The sequence below is a fragment of the Piliocolobus tephrosceles genome, chromosome 7 (assembly GCF_002776525.5).
Source record: "Piliocolobus tephrosceles isolate RC106 chromosome 7, ASM277652v3, whole genome shotgun sequence".
NCBI classification, from domain to species: Eukaryota; Metazoa; Chordata; class Mammalia; order Primates; family Cercopithecidae; genus Piliocolobus; species Piliocolobus tephrosceles.
The window spans coordinates 100,294,088-100,321,130 of record NC_045440.1 but is presented as its reverse complement, the minus strand read 5'-3'; the positions used below and the strand labels follow the sequence as shown (position 1 = coordinate 100,321,130).

Sequence of the window (27,043 nt, the reverse complement as noted above, 5' to 3'; positions counted from 1 at the left end):
CTCTTTGCCTACCAACAAATTATTACTCTTTGCCTACCAAATTATTACTCTTTACCTACCAACAAATGATTACTCTTTGCCTGCAGGCAAAATAAATTCTTCATCTAGTTAAGAAAAGGGTCACATAGCCTGAAACCAGAAAATTAATGGCATGAGTTAAATCCTTTGTATATTAAAGATGCATCAAGACTTATTTCCTGGAATAAACAGCATTGTTTAATGATGCTATATCTTGTATTGTTTTAACACCAGAGAAAACATTTGAAGAGATCCAAACTACTTTTTATTAAACTGTGTATTTCCACAAAAAGTACTGAGATGAGTTGCAGTTTGCCATTTTTCCAAAATCAACTCTTAAAATAAATTTATTCATCCATTTATTCACTCCTCCATTAAGTGGTGATTAGACACCAAGTTTAGAGACAGAAATTCCCATAGCAGGAATTTTACAGTTCTGGGAGAAACCCATATATCTAAAAAATCATATTAAGATAAAGAAAGTATATTTGAAAGTAAATGCCACAGAGAAAAATGCAAATAATTTCAGGTATTTATAACATAGCATAAAATAAACCTTTAATAAAATTACTTTTGAATAACACTGTTGGCATTAGACCCTAAGGGGAATAGATCTATATTATATTCATTTGTAATTTAATCCATTATATAATTGCATCTCTAAAGACTCTAGAAGTGATGCATTTTATACTAAGATTGTGAGCTGAAATTTGGTTTGAATCTGTTAAACACCTAAGTAATATTTAATCCTCAGATATGGCAAATTCTATGCTTTTCTGCAAGCCCTGACTGCAAAGATAATAATTACAGTAATTAAGACTATTCTTTGACATATCATTCATCTAACTCTATGTATTATACCAAGTATAAATAAGAGCACCTAAATTGGCTTTTGGGACTGATCAAATAACTTCTAAATTATTTATAAGCCTGAATACCTTTTATATTTCTCACAAAAGGAATTAAAATATTGCGGCACCCACCGGCTCACATCAACCCCTTGTTTTGCGTGTTTGCGTGCCCCAGACAGATGTCTGTTTTTCCTTCAAGGCTTACATTAAATGGAAGCCTCACAGGGACAAGGTTCAGTAGCTTTTCCTCTGATCTGGTACAGAAAAGAAAGGAGGGAAGATTTGAGAAGCCCAGTGTATACCCCCCAGAGAAGAATAAAGTGCCCTCCACTCACTCACTAAAACAGCCTTTCCCAGCCGTCTGCCGCAGAGGGACAATCCCGATCATTGCCAAAACACAAAGAGGAGTGGGATTTTCAAGGTCAAACTAGGTGAGGAAAATTCTGCATAACATGGCCTGTCTGAGAAATTCATCATCTCTGTTAGCATGTTAAAAGCCAGAAATCCTGTAAGAATGAGAAAGGTTTGATTTTGTTCGTCCTACATGCCCCAGGCTACTTTGACCATGAGGCCCTTTTCTTGGAAGGACCTTTTGTTGAGTAATACCTATGAGCAAACGTGTTCTGCAAAAACCACGTTAGAAAATGCAGCCCTAATTCTCAATTACTTCATGTTCTTTGGCAGGCTTGGTCATGGCTATTTTGCTCACCCAGATTTTCCAAAAGACTATTCAAATGGAAACGTCTTTTGTGAACATAAAATCCTTCACAAAATAATCTGCACATTGCTCATTTTCTCTCAGACAAAAAAATTAAATCAGCAGATGCTGGGGCCAAGCCTTACATTTTGTGTCATCCTGTACCCTAAACCTGATTATTAAGCCAGCCTTTCTGGCAAAACTGCGACAAAATCCACCATCGAGTATTAGAAACCTAAGGGAGAAAACTGTATGTTTTTATAGGACATCAATATCTATGGCATGATGTTATTTGCTTTATTGTCTGAATGCAAATAGCACTTGTGCATCCACATAAGAGTCCACCTCTTTGGTAGCAGCAGCCACTCTCTGAGTGGCTGAGCCCTACGTCTAGCTCAGATTACATTCTGCTCTTTACCTGCACACTGGCCTTATACATGGGACACTGTTATCCTCTGCGTTTAATGGATGGGGAAGTTGAGGCTGGGGAAGGCCCAGGAACTTGTTTAAGGTCACATAAGTACTAAGTGATAAAGCCAAAACTCAAAACCAGTTTGTTCACTTCTGGGGTGCACATGCCAATACACCTCACTCAATGCCTCTCTGCAGAATTAATAAACTGACCACCAAGGATCAGACCTTTGTCTAAATATGACCTTAGAGAGAAACTTTGCAGAGCTCATTTCTTTTGGACAGAGAAGCCATATGCTATGGCCATAGGCTCTGCGTTTGAGAACTTGGTGAGGCAAGATGAGGTCAAATCGGGCTCAGATATTGGTACTGGCAGTGGGGCATCCAGTGCTAAAATTTTGTCTATCTCTTTTGCCACACACCCCTTCAGGTGCCAGTGCTCTTTGTATTAGGTTGGTGCAAAAGTAATTGAAGTTTTTCCCATTGAAAGTAGTTATTTTCAGTGGGAAAAATTGAAAATTGTCTGTTTTTCCTTCAAGGCTTACATTAAATGGAAACCTCACAGGTACAAGGCCCAGGAACTTTTCCTCTGATCTAGTACAGAAAACAAAGGAAGAAAGAATTGCACCAACCCACCAACCTAATACAAAACCCCTTTGCTATGTAAAGTAACATCTTCACAGCTTCTGGAGATTAGACCAGGGACTCCTATGGGGCCATCATGCTGCCTATCAGAGCTGCATCATTTTGCCCCTCTGAGCCTTAGTTTTCTCACCTGTAAACCGATGATAGCACCTACCTCCTAAGTGATTTTGAGGATTCAATGAATTCGTAACAGGAAGCTCTGAGAACAGCGCACGGGTGAGGGGGACTCAGTAAGTGCTGTTACTTTTTCTAACCTGTGAGACTGCAATCAATAATGCAGCCTCTTCCTGGGGCACTGCAAGCTGCAGAAATCACAGCTTCTTTAATATTGATGTTTTCAGGGAGAAAAAAAAATGTTGCTAGAAAAAAAAATCAGCATTAATTCATCCTGCTGGCTGTGTGACTTCTTGCCACAAGGCAGAACCAGGGCAACTATAGTTATTCTGTGAATAATGGGAACTCATGTTTTATTTATCTGAAGCCACAGAGATGGAATTTGCCCACACATGAAAAAAGTCATACATGGTTTCTAGAACTGATAACAAATACCTGCAAAAATTAATAATCAGCATGATAATCGATTTACCTAACAGGCTCTGTGTGTTAACGCAGGAAGAGCTTTCTTTTCTCCCACAACAAATAGAGAGGCTCAAACGCTGCTGTGAACTGTCTATAATTGTCTCATGTGAGAAATGGAAGCCCGTGGTGGAGGGGAGACCAGGCCCAGAGGGATATTTCTGTTAACAATTGGTGAAATGCACAGAAATTAGGACATCCAATGTTTTGATGGCCATTTTAGGGAAGGCAAAGAGATACAAGTTTAATAGCTTTTGAGCACTACTCAATTAAATTAAAGGTCTGGCAAATGAGTCCCGTAAGAAACAGTTAAAATAATTGGTTTAATTTACCAGGAGAAGAAAAGACAAAGGGATGATTTCATCTTCCATATTAGATGAAAAGGTTTTTTAATGAGGAAGATAAGGGCCTGCTGTTTCCCATGCCCACAAAGGATTAGAGAAAAAAACAAACCCACAAGCAAATCCTTGAATGGAAACAAATTTAAGTTGATTTAGAGAAGGCGTTGTAGGTAGAATGCATTCCTATAAATAGTGAAGTCCCTAACTCCTGTGGTTAAAAAAAAGAGAAAAAAAAAAAAACAGGTACTCTCTGCTGTTAGAAGAGTAAACATTCATACTTACGAATTCAGCCCAAGAATACCATCTCGTCAAAAATAACAGCCTGGGCTGGGCGCGGTGTCTCATGCCTATAATCCCAGCACTTTGGGAAGCCGAGGCAGGTGGATCACTTGAGGTCAGGAGTTCAAGACCAACCTGGCCAACATGGCAAAACCCTGTCTCTACTAAAAATACAAAAATTAGCCGGGTGTGGTGGCAGGCACCCATAATCCCAGCTACTTGGGAGGCTGAGGCACGAGAATCACTTGAATCCAAGAGGCAGAGGTTTAAGTGATCCGAGATCGGGCCATTACACTCTAGTCTGGGCAACAGAGTGAGACTCCATCTCCAAAAAAAAAAAAGTTAAAACAAAAGTAAAACTGAGAACTCAAAATTACACTAAAGTTCTTAAGGACAGGAACATTTTAGACTTTTAGTCAATTAATATTTATTGAACAGTCACTTTTTCAGACATTAGGTCTTTTTTGGTGACTTATTCATAATAAATTTGAGGTGTGATTTACTCATTAATTCCATCAGTACTCATTGAGTGACCAACTGTGTGCCAGGCACCAGATATTGAGTGGCAAAAAGAGTGGGTAAGATTCCTGTTCTAGGGCTGGCATTCCAGTAGGGAAGACAGACAAGAAACACATAAACATATGAATAAGAAATGATGACGGCAAAATGCTCCACAGCGACCTGAAGCTGGGGGTGTGACAGGATAATGAGTGGCTCCGTTAGATCAGAAGAGTCAGAGAAGAACTCTCAGAGAGGTGGCATTTGACCTGTGAGCTGAGTGACTTGGAGGAGCCATTGTGCAAAGATCAGTGAAAGAGCATTCCAGGCAGAGTGAACAGTTAGTGCAAAGGTCCACAGGCAGGAGCAATCTGAAGATTGCAAAGAACTAGGGGAAAAAAAAGAATTTTTAAAAATTGCCATGAGGCTGGCACAGAGTGGACCATCCAAGAGTGAGTGGTACAAAGTGAGGTCCAGGGAGTTGCCTAAAACTTTGTGATCCAGAAGGGAGTTTGGATTTTGTTCTAAATGTGGTAGGAAACCACAGGAGGTTTCAGCAAAGGAATGAATGGGTCTAGTTTATATTTTTGCTACATGCATCATCCTGGAAGAATGTCACAAATATAATACATGGCGAAAAAAAGCAAACAAGTGAAAGCAAGTGTGAGTCCACTTGTATAAAGTCCAAATGTGCAAAAATAAACTGGGTACCATTTAGGGACACATAGAAATGCGATAAACTATAAAGAAAGTGAATAATAAACACAAATTTTCAGCGTAGTGATTCCTGGGGAGGTTGAAGGAGGAGGGGAGTGCAGCTGGAGAGGGGCACATGAGCAACATCAGAGGTGTCAGTAGGTTCTGTTTGTTAGTTTGGGTAGAGAATCTGTGAGTGTCTGTCATATTATCTAAATCCCTTTGATGTGTATCATATATGTTCTCCATGAATAAAATATTTCATTATCCAAATTGTGTTTTTAAATGATTCCTCTGGCTGTGGAATGGCTGGATTATAGAGAGGGAAGAGTAAAATCAGAGATGAGTTAGAAACAAATGCAGCTGCCTAGAGAGGAAGGCAGGGAGTGAGGGAAAGGGAGGGGTTTGGGGTTTGTGCAACAGGGAGTGTGGGAATGCTACTAACTGGAGGGCAAAGGCCCTGAAGGAACAAGCTGGGAAGGTAGAGAATCAAGTGGGAAGTGTTACCCACATTACTGTGGCGTGTCTATTAAACATGCATATGGAAATGTCCCATAGATACTTGGGGAAATGAGGCTGAACTCCCAGGGAGGTTAGGACTGGAGATCTAGATTGGTCATCACTGGCGGAGAGGGGTGTTCGAGCTCCGGGTCCGGATGGCCGAGGTGCTTATGCTGCTCTCCTGTGTCGTCCCTAAGAACCTCAGTCACCCTCAACTCTCATATGAGAACTGCTGCAAAAATCAAAATGAGAAGTGTGACATTTTGAAGATTTTGTGTAGAATAACTTACTCTTTTTCATCTTTTTCATTTCTAGATTTTAGAAATATTAATTTTCTGCATTCTCCTATATTTCTACAAAAGAAAAGGAATGAAGCACATGGTGATTCTGCTAACCCTGGTGGCACTTCTAGGTAAAGGCATATTTTGTTTTCTTACTCTTTAATTGAGCTGTGCTGAGTCATAAATGAGGTTTGAAGGAAAATACTTAAGCATTCTACTCCTTTCTCATTGTTTATATTTTTCAGCTCTGATCTACAGGAAAAAACTGAGTCTAAATTATAAAAATTATACATTGCCTGTCCATTACTGCAATTGGTTAGATATTTAATTCTTTTAAAAATACATTTAAGGATTTTTTGCTTCTTGATAACTTTATTTGCTCCCTGACAATTTGAAGATATTTTGTTAATAAGTAATTGAAAATCTTAAAAGAGAAACAAATTAATGATCTCAATTGAAACTCTTGTGTCAGGAATTGGTTAGCAAGACCTATACTATTAATATTTTCTTTAAAAACTTTGTAATATGACTAATAGGAAATGTAGATGTAAGCAGTATGATTTTCTTAAATACCACATTTCTTGCATTCATTGTTTACCAACCTATTTACTTTGTTTTTCCAGAGGCACCTTGTTAGAGATGAAAATAGTGCTTAGATAAGCCCACTATGTATTTTTTAATGTATCTTCACTCCCTTCTCCTTTTCTGTCTCTTTCTGTCTCTCTGTCCCTGCCCCTTTCTCTCTTTCTATCTCTCTCTCTTTCCCCCACCCCTACACACACACACTCTCACTCATATATACCAACACTAGGAGATCTCACTAATCATTTAGGAAATTCCCTTTATAAAAATGTATTTGTAAATCTTCCTTCATTTCCTCTTTGCCAGTCAGATGGCCCATGCATCGCGTGCTGTTTGCCATGACTTGGAAGGCCATACTCCTACCCCTGGGGCAGCGTGTAGCCTCCATGTTAATGAGCTGCTGGGTTTTCATGTTCCCATCTCATCAACTAGTTCTCTCCTTTGTACTAGTAAATTTGTGTTTTTGATAGTTACTTAGAGAAACAAATGTACTCAGTGCTGTATTCAGGTATGCTGTAGATCAAGAGAACAGAAAGAGAACTTTATATTTGTTTCTTTCCAAATTACCAAATAGGGAAAACAAAAGCAGACAACTAAGAAACAAAATGTACCTTATATAGGAAAATAATGAAAATGAAGCCAACTTTAAATAGGAATGTAAGATAACAGAAATAAGATAATGCGTAGCAGTTATGATAATAAATGTAAATGGAATACATTTACCTAGTAAAAAAAAGAAAAAAGAAACATTCTCAAATTGGATGTCAGGGAAACTTCCAGATTGATTTTGGAAATGATTCTGAAGTTGGATTCAGCCAGTTTGCACTAGTACAGCTGTAAGGGTTATTAAAATAGCAGCCACCATGCTTCCTTCCCCTAAGATCTCCTCTCAACCCCAGCCCTGTCATAAGTACTAAGACAGGAGCCCTCCAGGACCCTCTTCCAGCAGTGCCAGGGCCAGCACCCTTTCTGATTGGCCCTTGCAGGTTGCAAAGTGTTTTGGCTACACGCATAAATTTTCATCTAAAACAAAATAAATGAGGTTGAAAGTAAAACAAAGCAGGTCATGATATTACTAGATGAAAATTAAGGCAGAAGATATTAAATGAGACAAAAGGGGTAATTTATCCTGACAAAAAGAGCACAATCCACAAAAATATCACATCCAACATGCAATAGAAAATCTGCAGAAAATGCAAAACTACATTAACAGAAATATAAGGGGTTTGGGAGACTTAGCTCATGGAAGATAATTAGACAGAAAACCATATAAAGACAGAGGATCTGAATAATTAATCATGAACTGGTACCTCTAATATTGAACTCTAAAGCCTGAAAACAGAGAATAAACTTTCTTTCAAGTGCCTGTGTAACATTTACAAAAGTTGATCATATAATTGGCCATGAAGAAATCCTTGATAAATTCCAGGAAGTTGAAAGAGTACAGACCACATCCTCAGATCATGGTGAAATAAAAACAGAAAAATAATAACAAAAATAGAAACCAGTAAAACCCTACCACCTGGAAATGTTAACACTACCCTTAAACTGCAGCTGTGCAAAGTAGAAACCAAGATTTAATTGCAGCATATTTTTAAATTATTATTAAAACACTTAATATTAAACCTAGAGTTTCTGACTAATGCTGTACTCAGAGAAATTGATTGCTTTAAACGTAAGTCAATTAAGCACTCAAGAAATTAGAAAAAATACTGAAATAAAACTAAGGAAAGCAGAAATAATTAAAATTAATTAAAAAGGCAAAAATTAATGAAATAGAAAAGAGAAAAGTAATGGATTTATAACTAAACACAACAATGTATTCTTAAAAGACAATAAAATAGGCCGGGCGCGGTGGCTCATGCCTGTAATCCCAGCACTCTGGGAGGCCGAGGTGGGCAGATCACGAGGTCAGGAGATCGAGACTATCCTATCCTGGCTAACACAGTGAAACCCCGTCTCTACTAAAAAATACAAAAAATTAGCTGGGCGTGGTGGCAGGTGCCTGTAGTCCCAGCTAATGGGGAGGCTGAGGCAGGAGAATGGCGTGAACCCGGGAGGCAGAGCTTGCAGTGAGCCGAGATCGCGCCACTGCACTCCAGCCTGGGTGACAGAGCTAGACTCCATCTCAAAAAAAAGAAAAAAAAAAAAAAAAAAAGAGGACAGTAAAATAGATCCTCCATCAGAAAAAAAGAAAAACCACAAATATTCCAAAATAGAAACGATAGATATGCATATATATAAATTTGAATAAATTGCTTATTTTTTAATGAAAATAACTACGGAGGAAACAAAGGAGTTGTTAAAAAGCTATATCCTAAAAGAGAACCAGGCCTAGAGAGTTCCAAAGGTAATATCTTCAAATCCTTAAGGAATAGATTATTCTGATGTTGTTGCAACTATTTGAGGACATAAGAAGAAAGCTTTTACTTTTAAAAAAACATAATCAGATAAGACTCACCTCCCAAACTGGGAAAAAAAATAGGACAAACAAAAAACATTATGAACTGATATCACTGCTAAATATTGATACAAAAATCAAAAGAAATTAGCAAATAAACACAGAGCAAATCATACTCAGTGACAAAGTGGTCTTTGTTTTGTTTTGAGACAGAGCCTTGCTCTGTCACCCAGGCTGGAGTGTAGTGGCACAATCATAGCTCACTGAGGCTTCAAACTCCCAGGCTCAAGTGATCCTCCTACCTCGGCCGCCTGAGTAGCTGAGACTACAGATGCATGGCATCATGCCTGGCTAATTTATTTATTTTTTATTATTTTTGTTTTGGAGAGACAGGGTATCCCCATGTTGCCCAGGCTGGTCTCAAACTCCTAGGCTCAGGTGATCCTCCTGCCTCACCTTGCCAAAGTGCTAGGATTGCAGGCATGAGCCACCGCACCTGGCCCAAGTGGTCTTAATAAAACTGATTCTTCTTTGTAACACTTACAACAATTTACACTTACATATTCTACTTATATGTTTATATGCCGTTATAAGCCCCTCTTCCTGGCCAGGTTAGCTACATGAGGACATAGAGCATGTCTATTATTTACAGTGTACATTCTTTAAGTAGAATTGAGCACAGTGAGCACACAGTAAACATGTGAATTTAATTAACTATGGGAATGAAAGAGGGATTCTTTAAGAAATTCATTAATATAGTTCATCAAGTTTCATATGCACTCCTAATAAAGAACTTGTTGGTGAAATACCAGAAGTGTTCTCATTACAGCAAGAAACAAGAACCAGGATGCTCACTCTGCACCGTGTGCTCATCTTGAATATTGTACAATGAGCATTAGTGCCTTTTTAAAAAGTGATTATCAAAGTCATGTTGTATCCATGAGAGGTAGCAAAGTACATAATATTGCTTGTGTGATTGATAAAGACTGGAATAAAAAAAAGAAAATAGCAAGTGAGGGTAGTCAGAAGAAAGAAACCTGACTTCTGGTGAGTGGCCCCCTTTGCCAGTGGTGGTGATCATTCTTAAAGGATTCCAGGCTGGTGCGGTGGCTCAACCTGTAATCCCAGCACTTTGGGAGGCCATGGCAGGTGGGTCACCTAAGGTCAGGAGTTTGAGACCAGCCTGGCCAACACAGTGAAACCCCAGCTCTACTAAAAACGCAAAACTTAGCTGGGTGTGGTGGTGGGCACCTGTAATCCCAGCTACTCAGGAGTCTGAGGCAGGAGAATCATTTGAACCCACGAGGCAGAGGTTGCAGTGAGCCGAGGTCGTACCATTGCACTCCAGCCTGGGCCACAAGAGTGAAACTCCATCGCAAAAAAAAAAAAGTATTCCAAAGCCTCTGGGACCATCAGGAAACTAGGAAGGCCAGGAAGTCCTTCTCTATCCATGGAATGCTTTGGTTATCAGAGAAAAATTAATAAATAAAATGTTTATGGCTCTCATAAGGAAACGTTGATGGCAACCTAGGAAAATTTTTGGAAGGAGGTATATTGATGAAAATCTAAGAGGGAATTGAGAGGGCCAAATTTCAAGAACAGGTCAGCACAGGTTAGAAAAACTGGTGTTGTTCTAATGATGAAAGTATATATGGTAATTATTGATAATTAAGAAAATAGAGAAAGATACAAAGAAAAATATGAAAATCTGTGTAACTGAGCACTGTACAACAGAGTGCGGCTGGTACTCTCTGGAAGGCAGTTTGCTAGTATATTTCACAAGCCTTCACAGTGGCTGTAGTCAGGAATTCCCCTTTAGGTGATTTTCCTAAGGAAATAGGCAGAGTGATATACAAAGACTTATGTTCAAGAATATTCATCACAGCTACACTTTTAACAGTTAAAAAAAAAAAATCTAAATATCCAAAAATAGGGAATTGCCAAAATAAATTATATATTCATATAAAAGCATAAAGAATGCTTTTGTATGGATATACAATTCATACAAATTCCTGCTTTAGAAAAATAGTTAATGGCATAGAAAATACTTTAGGTAAATAAGTTCCTAAGTGGTATATACTTGGAAAATAAGCTCTTAAGTAGTATATACCTTATGATTCACATGTTGTAACATATTCATACTTATAGATAGGAAAATAACAATATGTCCCAATGTCAAAAAATGATTTGGGGTGAGTGCTGAAACTACAAGTGATTTTAATTTTCCTTTCCAGGCTTTTCCACACTTTCCAAACATTTTTAAATGAATGTGTTTACTTTTGTAGATTTTTTTTAATGAATTTAAAGTTAATTCATTATCCCAGTGCTAGAGATAACCACTGACAATATCTTGATGTAGTTTCTTCTAGTCATTTTTTCTGTGCTTACCTAAGTACTTTCTATTTTTAAGTATAATGTTAGAAGAACACTGCATTACAATTCTGTATTTCCACCTATCCTCATCAACCACCCCCCAAAAATACTTAGAAGTACTCAACACCAGCCTAGAAATAACTTACACGTTAAAATAGTGATTAATCAGTTGACAATTGTGCATGCTTTGAAAATATAATGATTGGCTACAGAAATTGATAGTTTGTTTAGCTATCAATAACAGAGAATTCTAGTTTTTTGTCTTTATTTAAGTATAATATAAAATCAGATAGTGGTTAAATCAGATGACCTTTAAGGTCCTTTGCAATTCTGAGGTTCTGAGGCTAATGGGACAGTACGTTTAACTCCTTCTTCATTAATTGTCCCTTTGGGAAACCTGGCTGTTCAGACCCCAAGATCATAATCACATTGTGCTCTGATTTCAGACAGTGTTTAGGAGGAAATCAAGGTCCCTCAAGAGCTAACCTACAAACTTAAACCATCAAGTGACACACAGATCTCTATAGCTATTTAAAAAGCCCGGGTAGCTAAGATGTGACTATTGGCATCATCAATAGGAAATACGTAAAAGAATCAGGTCAAAAGACATCTTAAGATGGAGAGAGACCTGACTGTAAGGGCCTCTTTGTTGAGAACTGGGGTTTGTTTTTAGAATTTATTACCTGATCTCTTGTGTCAATTATGGTTTTTGTTTGTTTTTTTAAGACGGAGTCTGGCCTTGCTCTGTCGCCCAGGCTGGAGTGCAGTGGCGCGATCTCCGCTCAGTGCAAGCTCCGCCTCCCAAGTTCACGCCATTCTCCTGCCTCACCCTCCCGATTAGCTGTAGTTGGGACTACAGGCGCCCGCCACCATGCCCAGCTAATTTTTTGTATTTTCAGTAGAGACAGGATTTCACCGTGTTAGCCAGGAGGGTCTCGATCTCCTGACCTCGTGATCCACCCGCCTCGGCCTCCCAGAGTGCTGGGATTACAGGCGTGAGCCACCGCGCCTGGCCAATTATGATTTTTAACTGAAAGAAAATGCCTAATTTGGAAGTGTGCCCTAGTACCCTTCAAGTTAAAGTATATTTTCAGTTTTTGGAAAACGATATTATGGAAGACTCTTCTTGGCTGGCCACCACTGGCCATTTTAAATATATATATATTTCAAATATATATATATATACTACCTTTTCAAATAAAAGGAGGAAAACTCAGATATATTATGGCCAAGTAGATCAACAGCAACAAAGGGAGTATTTCTCCTTTGCATTGCCTCTGACTTATAATTTTTTGATTTCATGTAAAAATTATTTTTGAACTTTCAGTGAGTTTTAGCTAAATTATGGAATTATTTGCAGCAGTAACTTCAAGAGACATAAGACAGAAAGCATTCTTTTCTTCCTTACAGAAAGATGATGTTGTCGGAAAATGCTCCATTACTTTCATAGTGATATAACCTTATCAAGTTACTTTTTCTTAATGGCTGTTTGGAACATATGAAAAGTTTATTCTCATAAGGGATGAGTTCATTTTTAGCATAGAAAATAAATAGTTATTGCTTATGTAAACCTTAAATTGATGGTCCACCCTGAGAAATGAATACTCAACTCTGGTCGTCTTTCCAATTATTGTCATTGTCAAAAATATTTTTAGTGAAACTTCTAGGTGTCTCCTAACAAAAAGGCTTATATATAGACTTAGTGCAACTCACTTGATCTTAGCCAAAAGGCTGAGAAGCAATGACTTAATACAACTCTAAGTAAACTCAAGAAGTGAGTTGCATTTCACTTTCTAGTCTTCTCATCTATTTGGTTTTTAAATTTTCAGTATAGCTTAATAGTTATTTTTCTCATTAACGTCACATGGACAATCTGACTTTTCTTATCTCCTCCCTCCATTGTTTTTGCCTTTCCCATCTACTCATAATTATAACCTCCACAGCATTCTTTCAATAGTTAGGGCTGGAAAAGAAGCATCTTGCTCCAAAGATTAAAAAATAATAATAATAAAGCACACAGTCACACAGCAGAACTTTAGCTGATTTAAGCAAATTTGAAATCCAGCATGGCTCGAGCAATGAGGCCACTGCTTACTACCGTCACATTCCTTCCTACAGCTCTCACAACCATGTTCATTCTTCAACCATAATTGGTGTATTTGCTACTCTACCACATAAGCTTAAGATATTTATTTGTTAATTCAATCTCAAATATGTTCTTTGTGTTTTTTGTTTTCTTTTTCAGCCTCATTGACTGTTATTTCAGTAAAGGCCATCTCAGGCATGATCACTTTTTCTATGACGGATAAAATGCAACTAACTTATCCCATTTTCTATATCATGTTTATCATCATGATAGCATCTTGTGTTTTCCAAGTCAAGTAAGTTAGCTTCTGCATATTCACTAATCTTTCAACATTCCTGTGCTTCTCTGGGCATTAATCTTTATTGGCTTCAGATGATAATTAAAATGAGATACAACTGATTTCTAAGGGTGAAGGGCCTATAGCTTGTCCTCAGTCAATGTGCCTTGCTTCCTCCTTTGCATCCAATAATGAGTTTTTACGAAGAGTTGCCTTCATGTCTTGTGAGTTCTAAAGCGCAGCCTTAATCCAGCTAAGTGCACTTTGATACTTTCCTGATGCTCTTCTGCTTGTAATTAATATCCATGGTACACAGGTTGTCATTAGCAATAAATCAAAGCGGCAGGTCCACATCCAGGCTTTCATTCTAAATATAGGACACACATGAACCCTTCACCTTCATTTCTTAGCTCATGCTCACTAATTGCCCAGAGATGGACGAAACCAGACATTTGGCCGGGAGGGAAATCCTTTCCCCAAAATTTTGCATCTTTGGCCAGAATTTCCTTTGTATCCATGGGACTGCGGAATGATTGTTTTATGTTTCTCTTGGGGCCTAATAGTGGTGACATGGAACATTTTTAATTTCTGCTCTTCCCTGCCCCACTTCCATCAGCTCTGATCACTTCCCCTCCATCTCTCACACTGGGATTGTGCCTTTGCCTGCTGGGCTTTCTTGAGTTGACCTGAAAGTTTTCCGTTCACCCCAAAATGCTGTGCAAAAGCACCATCCCAGATAAGAAATCAGAGCTCAAAATCAGTACAAGAGTGGTTCCTTCTGTAGGTGCGAGAAGTACCATCTAATTGTTATGGACTGAAGATAGGCCCTGTTACAAGGTCTGTGGAGAATTACTGGAGAAACCCAATGTTTTGTCACTGGTTTGTCATCTCCTTATAAGTCTGTGTTTCCAATACTTGTATTTTGCTATTTTTTTCTCTTTCTTCTTCTGAATTAATTGGTACTGCCACAATATCTTTTGGGATTAGTGGCATTATCTTCCTACCATACTTTGTAAATTTGACAGGCAGACACAATTGGGGGTAAACTGCATTCTGTCACCGTACCTCAATCTCTGCACCCATCACACTGTACAGCTGTGGTTCTCAGCCCTGGTTGCCCATTCAAATGACCTGGGTTTTGTACATATATATGTACATGCATGTATATGACCTGACTTTTGTACATATACATACATGCAGGCATACAAGAACATACATGCGTTTATGTATATCTACATATGTGTATGTATACACACACACACACACACACAGATACACACAGGCTCTACCCACAAAGTACTTTTTTCAATTGCTCTAGAGTAGGACCTAAGCATTCGTGCTTTTTAAAAGCACCCCTGTGATAGTACAATTCACTGCTTCAAAAAACAATCTAGTCCCGAGCAGGGCAGCACAGCACAGTTGTGGGAACTGCTTTTGTGTTGGTGGCCAGAATGAGAAGTTGAGCTCCCACATATGCTCTGCAGCTGGAGCACTGAGCATTGTTTTTGAAACATTAAACATTCCTTTACTTCTCCATCTTCTTTCTTGGCACGTGGCATGTCAATGGATAGCTCTACTATTCCCCAGATATGATATTTAACAGATTCTAGGGTCTATCCTAATGAATCAGGCCCAGTGTGATACTGGTCCAGCAGCTTGAATCGCTTCCAACTCAAACTTCTGTGGCCTCAGAATATGATTAATTGCTTTTCATTGTTACTGTTGTTGGTTTAAACAGACCATAAAACCTGACATCTGATCTCATACATCAGATGCACATAAGCTATGACTGCTGATTGGAAATGCCCTTTCACTGCACCCCCTTTCCCTTTGTAGTTGTAGCTAAAGAACACGCGTTTCTTGAAGTTATTGTTAACTTATTGCTGAATGTCTCTTAAAGCCAAAGCTCCAGTAAGTGCCTTCTGCTCTAGGTTCCTGAATCAAGCCACGAAACTCTACAATACGACAAGAGTGGTGCCAGTTAATCATATTTTCTTTACAATCAGTGCCATCATTGCAGGTGAGTTTTGGTTTTCTATACATAGGTGATTCCAAGCATAAATTAAGTATCTCCCAGAGTAAATGAGAGGATCCAGAAATCTTTAGGTTGTAAGGATCTCCGTTGCCTCCACCTGGTGTCTGAATTTCCGCTATGACAGTCCTCCAGGAGAGGTTCCTCTACTTTTTGTGAATGCTGTCTGCCTCCTGGCTCAGCTCAGTCCTGCTTTGGATCACTCTCATTCTCTGGAGATTTCTAAGTAGAAAATGTGTTCTTATATTGGAGCTGAAATGAGTTTCCTTGCAAATTCAAGACACTCAACTTTGTTCTTCTTGTTGGAGTCTTTCCCTTGCCAGCCCTTGTATTAGTCCATTTTGTGTTGCTGTAAAGGAATACCTGAGACTGGGTAATTTATTTTAAAAAGAAGTTTATTTGCCTCATGGTTCTGCAGATGGTACAGAAGCATGGTGCCAGCATCTGCTTCTTGTCAGGACCTCAGGAAGCTTTTACTGTGGCAGAAGGCAAAGGGTGAATAGGCGTGTCACATAGCAAGAGATGGGGCAAGGGAGAGGGGTAGGTCCCAGTATCTTTAACAACCAGATCTCATATGAACTCAGGACTGACAGAGGACACCAAGCCATTCATGAAGGATCCACCCCTAGGACCCAAACACCTTCCTCTAGGCCCCACCTCCAACATTTGGGGATCACATTTCAACATGTGATTTGGAGGGGACAGATATCCAAGCTATATCAGCCCTTCTGATCATCAAAGCAACTGAAAGATCCTCTTGAGTCTTATCTCTGGGCCATACATGCCCAATTCTACTAACTCTTCCCTATATGCCCCTCACCAGCTTGATCAGAGAGCACAATCCAAAACTGAACTCAATGTTCCAGGGAAAGCCTGAGAGACAAGAATAGAAACTACTGCCTTTGCTATTCTGGCCTCTATTTTTCTACTATTGCAGTTCTTTTATTAGTATGGACCATTTTTTTAAAATATGACAGGCATGATAACATTAAAACTAAAAGTATAAATTTGAAACTCAGTCCAAACCAAAAACAGTTGATTCAAGTATACCATTTCTAAATTTGGTACTGGTATGCCCTCATTCATTGGTTTATTTGATGTATTTACCACCTTCTTGATCTTGAGAGTTCATTTCTCAGTGTAAAGTTTATGTATTTGAGGGAGTAATTGAAGATTATCTCTTTCCTAAATGACAAATTTTTTTTTTTTTTATTTTATGGAAAACAATGTGACTGTCAGTGGGTAGTTCTTTAAAGTAATTAATGCGTTTTCTGTTTCCCAAACTTGACACTTAATATTTAAAGAAAAAGATTCTATCCCATGACATCTAATTTTTTAGTATTTTAAGCTAGTTAACAAAGGAAGAAAAGATTGCATATTGATGTGTCTTAGAATTATTGGAAAAGGAAAATAGGCCAAAAAGAGTCACAGAAATGACATAAGCCTGATAGTTAATGTGCATAAAGTATATAGTTGCCCTGATCAGAAGGTTTTCTGCAGCCTGGGAACATAGCAAAATGTTATCTCTAAAAAATTAGGGGGAAAATCAGCCAGGTATGGTGGCACATACCGGTATTCCCAGCTACTCAGGAGGCTAAGGCAGGAGGATTGTTTGAACCCAGAAGTTCGAGGTTACAGTGAGCTATAGTCACACAACTGCTCTGAAGCCTGGGTGACAGAGCAGGACCCCATCTCTTAAAAAAAAAAAAGTTAAAAATAAATAAAGATTTTCTAGGAGAACCAACAGGGCTGGGTCTTAATACTCAGCATACAGAGTAATTAATGAGTCAGGGGGATGCTGAGACCTTTTGGGAGGCATAAGAGTCCCTCTGATGTTACTAGTGAGTGGAATGGTGGTGTAGCTTGCTGACTACTTCTTCTCTCTGCCTCCATGAGAAAGCATAGCTTACAATTAAGATGAGACCATATTTTGCCTACTAATTAGCCAAGTTTTGTTTGTTCTTTTTATTGCATTATCCAATGCTGATAAGGCTACAGTATCACAGGCACTCTTATGGGCTGGGTAACATGGTGCCACCCTCCTAGAACTGAGTTTTGTAGTTTTTATCAGAAGCCTTAAAAATATTTCTATTCTTTGATTCTACAAGTCAACAACAAAAACCCAAATAACCTGATTTTAAAATGGGAAAAGAACTTGAATAGATGTGTTTGAAAAGAAGATACACAAATGGCCAAAAGACGTGAAAAGATGTTCAACACCTAATCATAAGGGAAATGCAAATCAAAACCACAATGAGATATAATCTCACACCCAATAGGATGGCTGCTATTAACAAGAGAAAACAAGAAATGGTGGTGAGGATGTGGATGAACTGGAACTTTCGTACACCGTTGGTTGGGATGTAAAATGGTGCCACCATTATGGAAAACAGTGTGGCAGTTCCTCAAAAAATTAAAAATGGAATTGCCATATGATCTAGCAATTTCACTTATAGGCAAGAGAATTGAAAGCAAGGTCTTGAAAAGACATTTGTATATGTATGTTCATAGCAGCATTATTCACAATAGCCAGAAGGTAGAAGCAACCCAGATGTCCATCAACAGATGAATAAACAAAACATGGTATATATATACAATGGAATATATTCAGCTTTTAAAAGGAAGGAAATTATAACATATACTACAACATAAATGAACCTTGAGAGCATTATGGTAAGTGAAATAAGCCAGTCACAAAAAGAAAAATATTGTATGATTCCACTTATATGTGATATCTAGAGTAGTGAGATTTATAGAAACAAAAGTAGAACGATGGCTGAGGGGAGGAGGAAATGAGTAGAATTTCAGTTTTACAAGATGAAAAAGTTCTGGAAATTGGTTGCAAAACAGTGTGAACCTACTTATCACTACTGAACTATACACCGAAAAAAAATAGAGATAGTAAATTTCGTTATGTATATTTTACTACAATGTATTTATTTATTTATTTATTTATTTATTTATTTATTTATTTATTTATTTATTTTTGAGACAAAGTCTTGCCCTGTCGCCCAGGCTGGAGTGCAGTGGCCGGATCTCAGCTCACTGCAAGCTCTGCCTCCCGGGTTTACGCCATTCTCCTGCCTCAGCCTCCGGAGTAGCTGGGACTACAGGCACCCGCCACCTTGCCCGGCTAGTTTTTTTGTATTTTTTAGTAGAGACGGGGTTTCACCGTGTTAGCCAGGATGGTCTCGATCTCCTGACCTCGTGATCCGCCCGTCTCGGCCTCCCAAAGTGCTGGGATTACAGGCTTGAGCCACTGTGCCCAGCCTACAATGTTTTTAAATTGGGAAAAAAAAATAGCCAGGTGTGGCGGTGCACACCTGTAGTCCCAGCTACGCAGGAGGCTGAGGCGGGAGTATCACTTGACCTGGAAGTTCAAGGTTACAGTGAGCTATAACCACACCACTACTCTCCAGCCTGGGTGATGGAGCAGGACCCCATCTCTAAAAAAATAAAAGTTAAAAATAAATAAAGGTTTTCTAGGAGGACCAAGAAAATCTTTGGAAACAGAAATTCCACTTCTAAAAACCCCCACGAAAATTCATAAAATACTTGGGAAAATGAGGCATACCTCATTTTATTGTGCTCTGCAGATATTGCAATTTTTTACAAATTGAAGGTTTGTGGCAATCCTGCATCAAACAAGTCTGCTGGAATCATTTTTCCAACAGCATGTGCTCACTTCATATCTCTGTGTCATGTTTCAGTAATTATTGCATTATTTCAAATTGTTATTATTATATCTGTTATGGTGATCTGTGATCAGTGATCTTTAATGTACTACCATAATTGTTTTGAGACACCACAAACTGCACCTGTGTAAGACTGCCAACTTACCAATAAATGTATGTGTTCTGATGCTCCACTGACCAGCTGTTCCCACATCTCTCTCCTTCCCCTTGGGCCTCCTTATTCCCTGGGACACAACAATATTGAAATCTGGCCATTTAATAACCCTACAATGGCCTGTAACTGTTCAGGTGAAAGGAAACATCACACAATCCTTCCGTTAAGTCAAAAGCTAGAAACCGTTAAGCTTAGTGAGGAAGGCATGTCAAAAGCCAAGATAGGCTGAAAGGTAGACCTTCTGCACCAAACAGCCAAGTTGTGAATGCAAAAGAAAAAAGTTTCTGGGCTGGGTGCGGTGGCTCATGTCTATAATCCCAGCACTTTGGGAGGCTGAGGCGGGCGGATCACTTGAGGTCAGGAGTTCGAGACCAGCCTGACCAACATGGAGAAACCCTGTCTCTACTAAAAATACAAGATTAGCTGGGCATGGTAGTGCATGCCCATAATCCCAGCTACTCGGGAGGCTGAGGCAGGAGAATTGCTTGAACCTGACAGGCGGTGGTTGCGGTGAGCCAAGATGACACTATTGCACTCCAGCGTGGGCGAGAGAGAGAGAGAGAGAGAGAGCGAGGGAGCGAGAGAGAGAGTTATTAACCATTCTGAAAAGCCTAGGACCCTTAAAAATTACGCTAAATCTACTCTGCCTGTACTCTCTAAATGAAACAACTAATCCTGGATAACAATACATCTGTTTATGGCATGGGTTACTGAATATTTTAAACCCACTGTTGAGACTTAATGACCAGGAAAAAGATTCCTTTGAAAATATTACTGCTTATTGGCAATGAACCTGATCACCCAAGAACTCTTATGGAGATGTACAAGGAGATGAATGTTGTTTTCATGCCTGCTAACACAACATTCATTCTGCAGCCCATGGATCAATGAGTAATTTTGACTTTCAAGTCTTATTATTTAAGAAATACATTTCATAAGGCTATAGCTGTCACAGGTAGTGATTCTGCCAATTGATCTTAGCAAAGTAAATTGAAAACTTTCTGATTTTCTTGATGTCATTAAGAACCTTTGTGATTCATGGGCGGAGGCTAAAATATGCACATTGACAGGAGTTTGGAAGAAGTCTGTTCTAACTCTCCTGGATGATTTTGAAAGGTTCAAGACTTCAGAGAAGGCAGTAACTGCAGATGTGATGGAAATAGGAAAAGAACTAGAATAGAAGTGGAGCCTGAAGATGTGACTGGATTGCTACAACTTCATGATCAAACTTTAATGGATGAGGAGTTGCTTTTTATAAAAGAGCAAAGAAAGTGGTTTCTTGAAGTGGAAACTACTCTTGGTGAAGATGCGAGGAACGTTGTTGAAATGAAAACAAAGGATTTAGAATATTTCAGTAACCTAGTTGATGAAGCAGCAGCTGTGTTCGAGAAGATTAAGTAGAGATTTTGAAAGAATTTCTACTGTAAGTCAAATGCTATCAAACAGCATTGCATGCTACAAAGAAATCTTTCACAAGAGTTAATTGATGTGGCAAACTTCATCATTGTCTTATCTTAAGAAGTTGCCACAGCCACCCCAAACTTCAGCAACCACAACCCTGATCAATCAGCAACCATCAACACTGGGGCAAGTCCCTCCAACGAGCAAAAAGATTAGGACTCACTGCAGGCTCAGATGATCATTAGCATTTTTAGCAATAAAGTATTTTAATTAAGGTATGTACTTTTTTTAGACATAATGCTATTGCACATTTGATAAACTATAGTATAGTATAAACATAACTTTTATGTACACTGGGAAACCAAAAATTTAGTGTGACTTGCTTTATTGAGAGATTAGCTTTATTGTGATGTGGTCTGGAACCAAAACCACGTATTTCCAAGATATGCCTGTACAAAGAAGTACATTGCTGCTTTACTAAAGAAAAAAAAAATGAAAAAAAAAAAAAGAGAGAAAAAAGATGTAGAACCAACTTGAAATGCCCTTAGAGAAATGAATATTATGGTATATCAGTTTAAAATAACATGAAAACTGGCCGGGCGCAATGGCTCACGCCTGTAATCCCAGCACTTTGGGAGGCCGAGGTGGGTGGATCACGAGGTCAGGAGATCGAGACCATCCTGGCTAACACTGTGAAACCCCGTCTCTACTAAAAAATACAAAAAATTAGCCGGGTGAGGTGGCGGGCGCCTGTAGTCCCAGCTACTCAGGAGGCTGAGGCGGGAGAATGGCGTGAACCTGGGAGGCGGAGCTCGTAGTGAGCCAAGATCGCGCCACTGCACTCCAGCCTGGGAGACAGAGTGAGACTCTGTCTCAAAAATAAATAAATAAATAAATAAAATAACATGAAAACATTAAAATGGTTATAAGGAAGTATGTAATAACCTGGAGTGTGCTTCAGAAACTTTCATTCATTCAACAAATATTCATTAGAACTGGACATGACTTCTTCCTGTAAGAAGTTCATTCCCTAGGTAAGAAGATAAGGTGAAGATTGAGAAAGCTCCTTGAGGATAGATCTCTGTCCTGTCGTTTCTCCAAGACCTAGAGCAGTGGCTGACACACAGCAGACGTTCAATAAGCATTTGTTGGCTGGCTAGCAAGGATAACACCACACACAAAAAAATTTAATTCCAGGCGACATATAACTTAAAGATATCTTATTTAACAAAAACTCTATCAAGGCTTTGGAACTTTACAGAAGAAATCATTGAGACCAACAGGGATAGAAGCAACGTTCATCAAAGTAGATGATGCATCCTTGTTTATCTATGGAAGACCAGAGGAAGATGAGATGGGGGTTGGCAGTGGGGAGTGGAGCTAAGGTAGCACTTCAGCTGCTAGAATGTGCTTTGGTGCTTGAGTTTCCGAGGGGCCAGACCAACAAATCACTGGTATCGCCACAAGTGACAGCATGCGTGGCAGCAGCTGGCCTGAGGCGGACCTGCTGTGTCAGAGGCCCCAGAGTCCACCAAGATTCTTAGGCCAGGCTGGCTGACTCCTGACCTAAAACTGCAGGTGGGGAATAGTCACTAGAGTGTTGTTTTCTTGTATGTTCCAGTGGGACAATCCTGGACTGGATGAGAAATTTCTGCTTGCAAATATATGTCAATTATGTTGATTTTATAATAATGATAATTATATCAGGTCTACAAATCTATGTTCTTTTTGGAATAATTCAGAATGTGTGGCCTGCAAATTTTCTTAAACTAAACTGCTGAATGTGCATTTTAAGGGTGACTAAATTTACCTTGAAAAAATAACATATTAACATAAGTTTACAAACAATATTTAGCTATTATAAATAACCTTACTTCAAAATCAATTTTATCTTCTTTTCCTGTATCACAGGTATCATATTTTATCAGGAATTCCTTGGTGCTGCTTTTCTCACTGTATTTGTATATCTTTTTGGGTGAGTAAATGTCTCAGAGGTAAAGTATGTGAAATTCTATTACTTTTACATAGGATTTTTGGCATTGTACCAGAGGTATAGAAAATTGGAAAATAATATAAGAAATGTCAGTTTCCTGAGCTCCTAAAAGAAACATATTTTTTAACTTAAGGCCCTACATGGGGCTCAGTGTCTTTGGCTTTGTGACTTAGGTATTCCTCTGAAGCTCTGAAACATCGGGGATTTTCAATTCCAGGCCAAAGACAAGATACATCCACTGGCCCTTGTAGTTACCCCATGACCTGTCTGTACTGTATCAGACCTACTTCACTCTTGGGAACCCCTAGATTAGATCTAAATTAGAGAATCATGATCCTCTAGGGTCGCCCAAAATAAAAGACCAAGATGGGCAGATCCCTGGCTTTAGTCATGATAACATCATGTTGGTAGTGTCCCTTCCTTGTGTCAGAGTGTGCAGCTTGAACTCTTCCTAGAGATTTGGTGGGCATCATTGCTAGCATTGCTTGCAAACAGAAAGCAGAACTTTGACAATATATCGCCAGTGTATAGGAGCTTCCATGAGTCCATGAGGCACTTCATTAAATGTTTAGCTGCTTCTGATCTGATAGTCAGCATGATCATTGTTATGCAAACTTAAGCCTAGGCTACTTTCTGTGTAGGAAGCCGTCTATCTTGAAAATTCGATTTCATAAGATATTTGGTCAAGGCCAAACTTCTGAGGTCTGGAAATTATGACTACTCTTATGGCCAAGGACAACTAGATTTCTTAGAAAATTAAAGAATAAATTATTTTTTCTCTTGTGTCACATGCCAGAAATGGATCTGGGCGTGCATGGGTAGAAAATGAGACAGGGTGACTACCCAAAGGGTTTTGAGCCTGAATTAGCCCCCAGATGGTAAAAACCCGGGGGAGAGATCTACTGGAATCTGCCCAAGTCTTGGTTCTGGGTAGAACTATTGGCTGTGCTAATTAAGACAAGTACTAGGAAGCTTACCAGAAACTGGATGAACAAAACCAATGGGATTTATGTCATCATGTAGAATACGGAGCTCAGTTATTTAATATCATGAGTCTGTTTCAGTGTTCTTGTATTCTTTATTAATATTATTCTTACAGGTGTTTTCTGTCATTCCTTGGTGTATTTTTGGTCACAAGAAATCGAGAAAAGGAACATCTGCAACAGTCTTATATTGATTTTGGAAATATTCCTGGTAAAATCATATATTCTTTATAGTGGAAAATTTGATCCTTATAAATGAATAATTATTGGTATTATTTTGGGTGGTAAGTTAATATAAAACATAATTCCTACCCTTAAAAATGTGCATTTAATAATGAAACCAAAGGTGATATTTTCAGTGTAAATGTTACTAATAATTTATTGAATATTAGTTTTGCACAGAACTGGGGATATAAGAGAACTGACCACGTTTCCTTGATTTGGGTGATTTGGAGGATTTCCTTTTTGGGTTTCCTTAAATTGGAAAAGGGTAGAGAAAAGAGTAGCAATGACTACCAGCAGCAGACCCCTGCCACTTTGAGAACCTTAAAGGAACATCCAAGGACAAAGGGTAGGCAGCTAAGGAACATGTCTTGGGGAAAGCCTGGGGTGACTTGTGCACTGTGGCTCAGGACAGTCACCAAAACATGAGTAGCTTCTTCCCCCTTCCTCACCCCGCCTACACAGAGAGCAAACACTCTTTCCCGTTCTCACTCTCACTGAGAAATAACTCACCTAGTCATGTATACAACAAAAGCCAAGTCCAGAACAGAGGAAACAGTCTATTGTGTCACCTCTTCCCCCATCCACCCGCCCTCAGCACTCTCCAGCCTTATTGGGGGTATGGGGGGACCTATAGGTTTCCAGGCAGGAGTGGAGATATTCTCACAGCTTTCTCCGCTATTCTGTTAGCATCATGCCTGTGAAGCAAAAACTAGGGAAGCCTCATCCCTAAGACTGAGAAATATGGCCCCATGCAATGAATTCTGTGTTCTCTTTGCCATTCGAGCCATCTTATCTGCTGGAAGCAGTCAATGAAAGAATTGGCATCAGTGGCAAAGGTGTGTGTGAGAGAAGCCTTATATGGTTAGAGGTTCTTTAGTAGGAAGTAAAGTTTGATTTTATTTATTTATTTTTTTTATTTTTTTATTTTTATTTTTTTTGAGACGGAGTCTTGCTCTGTCACCCAGTTCTGGAGTGCAGTGGCACAATCTCAGCTTACTGCAGCCTCCCCCCTCAGGGTTCAAGTGATTCTTGTGTCTCAGCCTCCCAAGTAGCTGGGATTACAGGTATGCACCACCATGCCTGGCTGATTTTTCTATTTCACCATGTTGGCCAGGCTGGTCTCAAACTCGTGACCTCAAGTGATTCGCCTGCCTCAGCCTCCCAATGTGCAGGGATTATAGGTGTGAGCCACTGCGCCCAGCCTGATTATTTTTAACTCTATTTTTTATTTCACAAAGCCCAGTGCATAGACTCCGTAGCAGCTTTAGAAGCCACTATCAAAGGCTATTTTTCTGTGTTGTTATATGCATTCGACATGGAAAAGAAGACACAACCCTGGGGAGAAAGGCTTGGAGATGAGTGAATGCTTCATGTGAATCTCCAGACTAAACCCACCTGATTTCCATGCACAGCCTGTCGATCCTGTGGGGGTGGTGACAGTGGCTCTGACACAGACAGCATGCTATCACACAGCTAGAGACATGGCATTCCAAGGGCCTTTCCTTCCTTGACATTCATCTCTTCTGTTTAGACAGTGCCCACATAGTATAAAAGAGAGGTGATAAAATGTGGCCTAGATTGAGGAGAAATTATTAAGACTCATTTTTCTGTAAGACCACAAAAGATTCTCTATGATTATTATCTCCACAGGGAAACAAATGTTGGACAAAATACAACCAGATTCAAATAGCTTGTCCTATGGAACTTTGCCTGATGGAAGTGACTCAATAAACAGCCAAAGTGGAGAGAAGAAAGAGGTCTAAAATGCTGAGAGGGATGACTGTTGGCCTGTTATTCGATACCACCTTTTTAAAAAATTGCACATGTTCAATTTGTGTCAACAGCTCTTTTATAAGCTGACATGTGCTAGCGTTCATTTCAGTCCTTTCCCCCACCTCAGCGTCTATGGACAATCGGGGGCTTCCTAAGCTCTGACAGTCTAATATTTCCATGGAATGTGATTTGAAGTGTTCCCCACACCCTGGACCTCTCCCTAGTGATTATCTAGCCAGCTACACCTTAATCAGAGCCCAGCTGCTCTAGCAGGAATGTTGCACAGAAATGTACATTTGCGGTTTGGCCATAGGTCGCATAGGTGGCTTCTCCCATGGGTAGTGTCAGTTGCTTCACTTTAAAAAGACACTTCAGCCCCATAGCCTGACTCCCAAAAGAAAGGCTTGCGAGTGCTCATTTTTTTCTAAGCCACCTTTTATAAGCCTCCCTATAAAAATCTTACCTTTCAAGTCCTAAATTAGAATCGCAAGTCATCTTTTCTGAAAACTAATGCTATCAAAGTCCTCCTTGGAAAATTAAGGGTCTCTTTAAAATTAGAATTTATAAATGGCATTCAGTGATGGTGTATACCAAAATTAAAAGACCTTGACTGGTGAGCTTTTTAAATGTAAGAAAGAGGAAGTTTAAGAAGTAGGACTCTGCTTGTTTCGGTAGCCCGTGTACTAAAATAGGAACAATGCAGAGAAGATTAGCACAGCCCCCGCGCAAGGCTGACACATAAATTCATGAAGCATTAGAGACAAAAAGTAGGACCAATGTTTCTTTATTTTGTAATAAAAATATAGAATGGTGATGTTTTCTTCAGCTGTATGATTCTATTATACTTGAAACCGAAGAAAAATTTAATATCCTATATCTTTGTTTTTATAGATCTTATAATTTATCAAGTGGGTTTATATGTCTTATTCTCCATGTAAGTCTAAAAAATCACATTTAAATTCTTAGTGATACCTTCACTACACATCATTTCTTCCCAAAGTCATTATCTCAAGCTTTGTGAATTCTTCAAGATAAAAGGAGAGTTGTGATTAGAGAACTGTGTTTCAGCCATTTAAATCTGTAGACATAAAAGACAACACAGTGGTCAAACCTGAGCTTCAAGAGGAAGCCCAACTCCTCCTGTGCCCTGAATGGCTTTTCCACTTCAATTCATCGCATATCTACTAAGACACATTTGCATGTAGAATCCATAATAATACCTGTTATTTATGATCTACCTAATATTTAAAGGAGAAGGAAAGAGGTAGCCTTCA

At 39.1% G+C, this 27,043-nt stretch overlaps 1 protein-coding gene and 1 non-coding gene across 2 annotated transcripts in view; both read left to right on the top strand.

Moving 5' to 3' along the window:
• LOC111520890 (NIPA-like protein 2) overlaps positions 1-26,525 on the top strand; it is a 101,282-nt gene extending 74,757 nt beyond the window's left edge. The window contains exons 6-11 of the mRNA XM_023183985.1: positions 5,829-5,925; positions 13,396-13,531; positions 15,445-15,533; positions 22,707-22,770; positions 23,888-23,982; positions 25,647-26,525. Coding sequence (XP_023039753.1) covers positions 5,829-5,925; positions 13,396-13,531; positions 15,445-15,533; positions 22,707-22,770; positions 23,888-23,982; positions 25,647-25,759 — 594 coding nt within the window. The 3' untranslated portion in view covers positions 25,760-26,525. The remainder of the gene's footprint in view (positions 1-5,828; positions 5,926-13,395; positions 13,532-15,444; positions 15,534-22,706; positions 22,771-23,887; positions 23,983-25,646) is intronic.
• Positions 26,431-26,535, top strand: LOC111520930. Its single transcript, XR_002724805.1, has one exon. It is a non-coding gene; the product is annotated as a U6 spliceosomal RNA (small nuclear RNA).
• Positions 26,536-27,043: the final 508 nt, after the last annotated feature.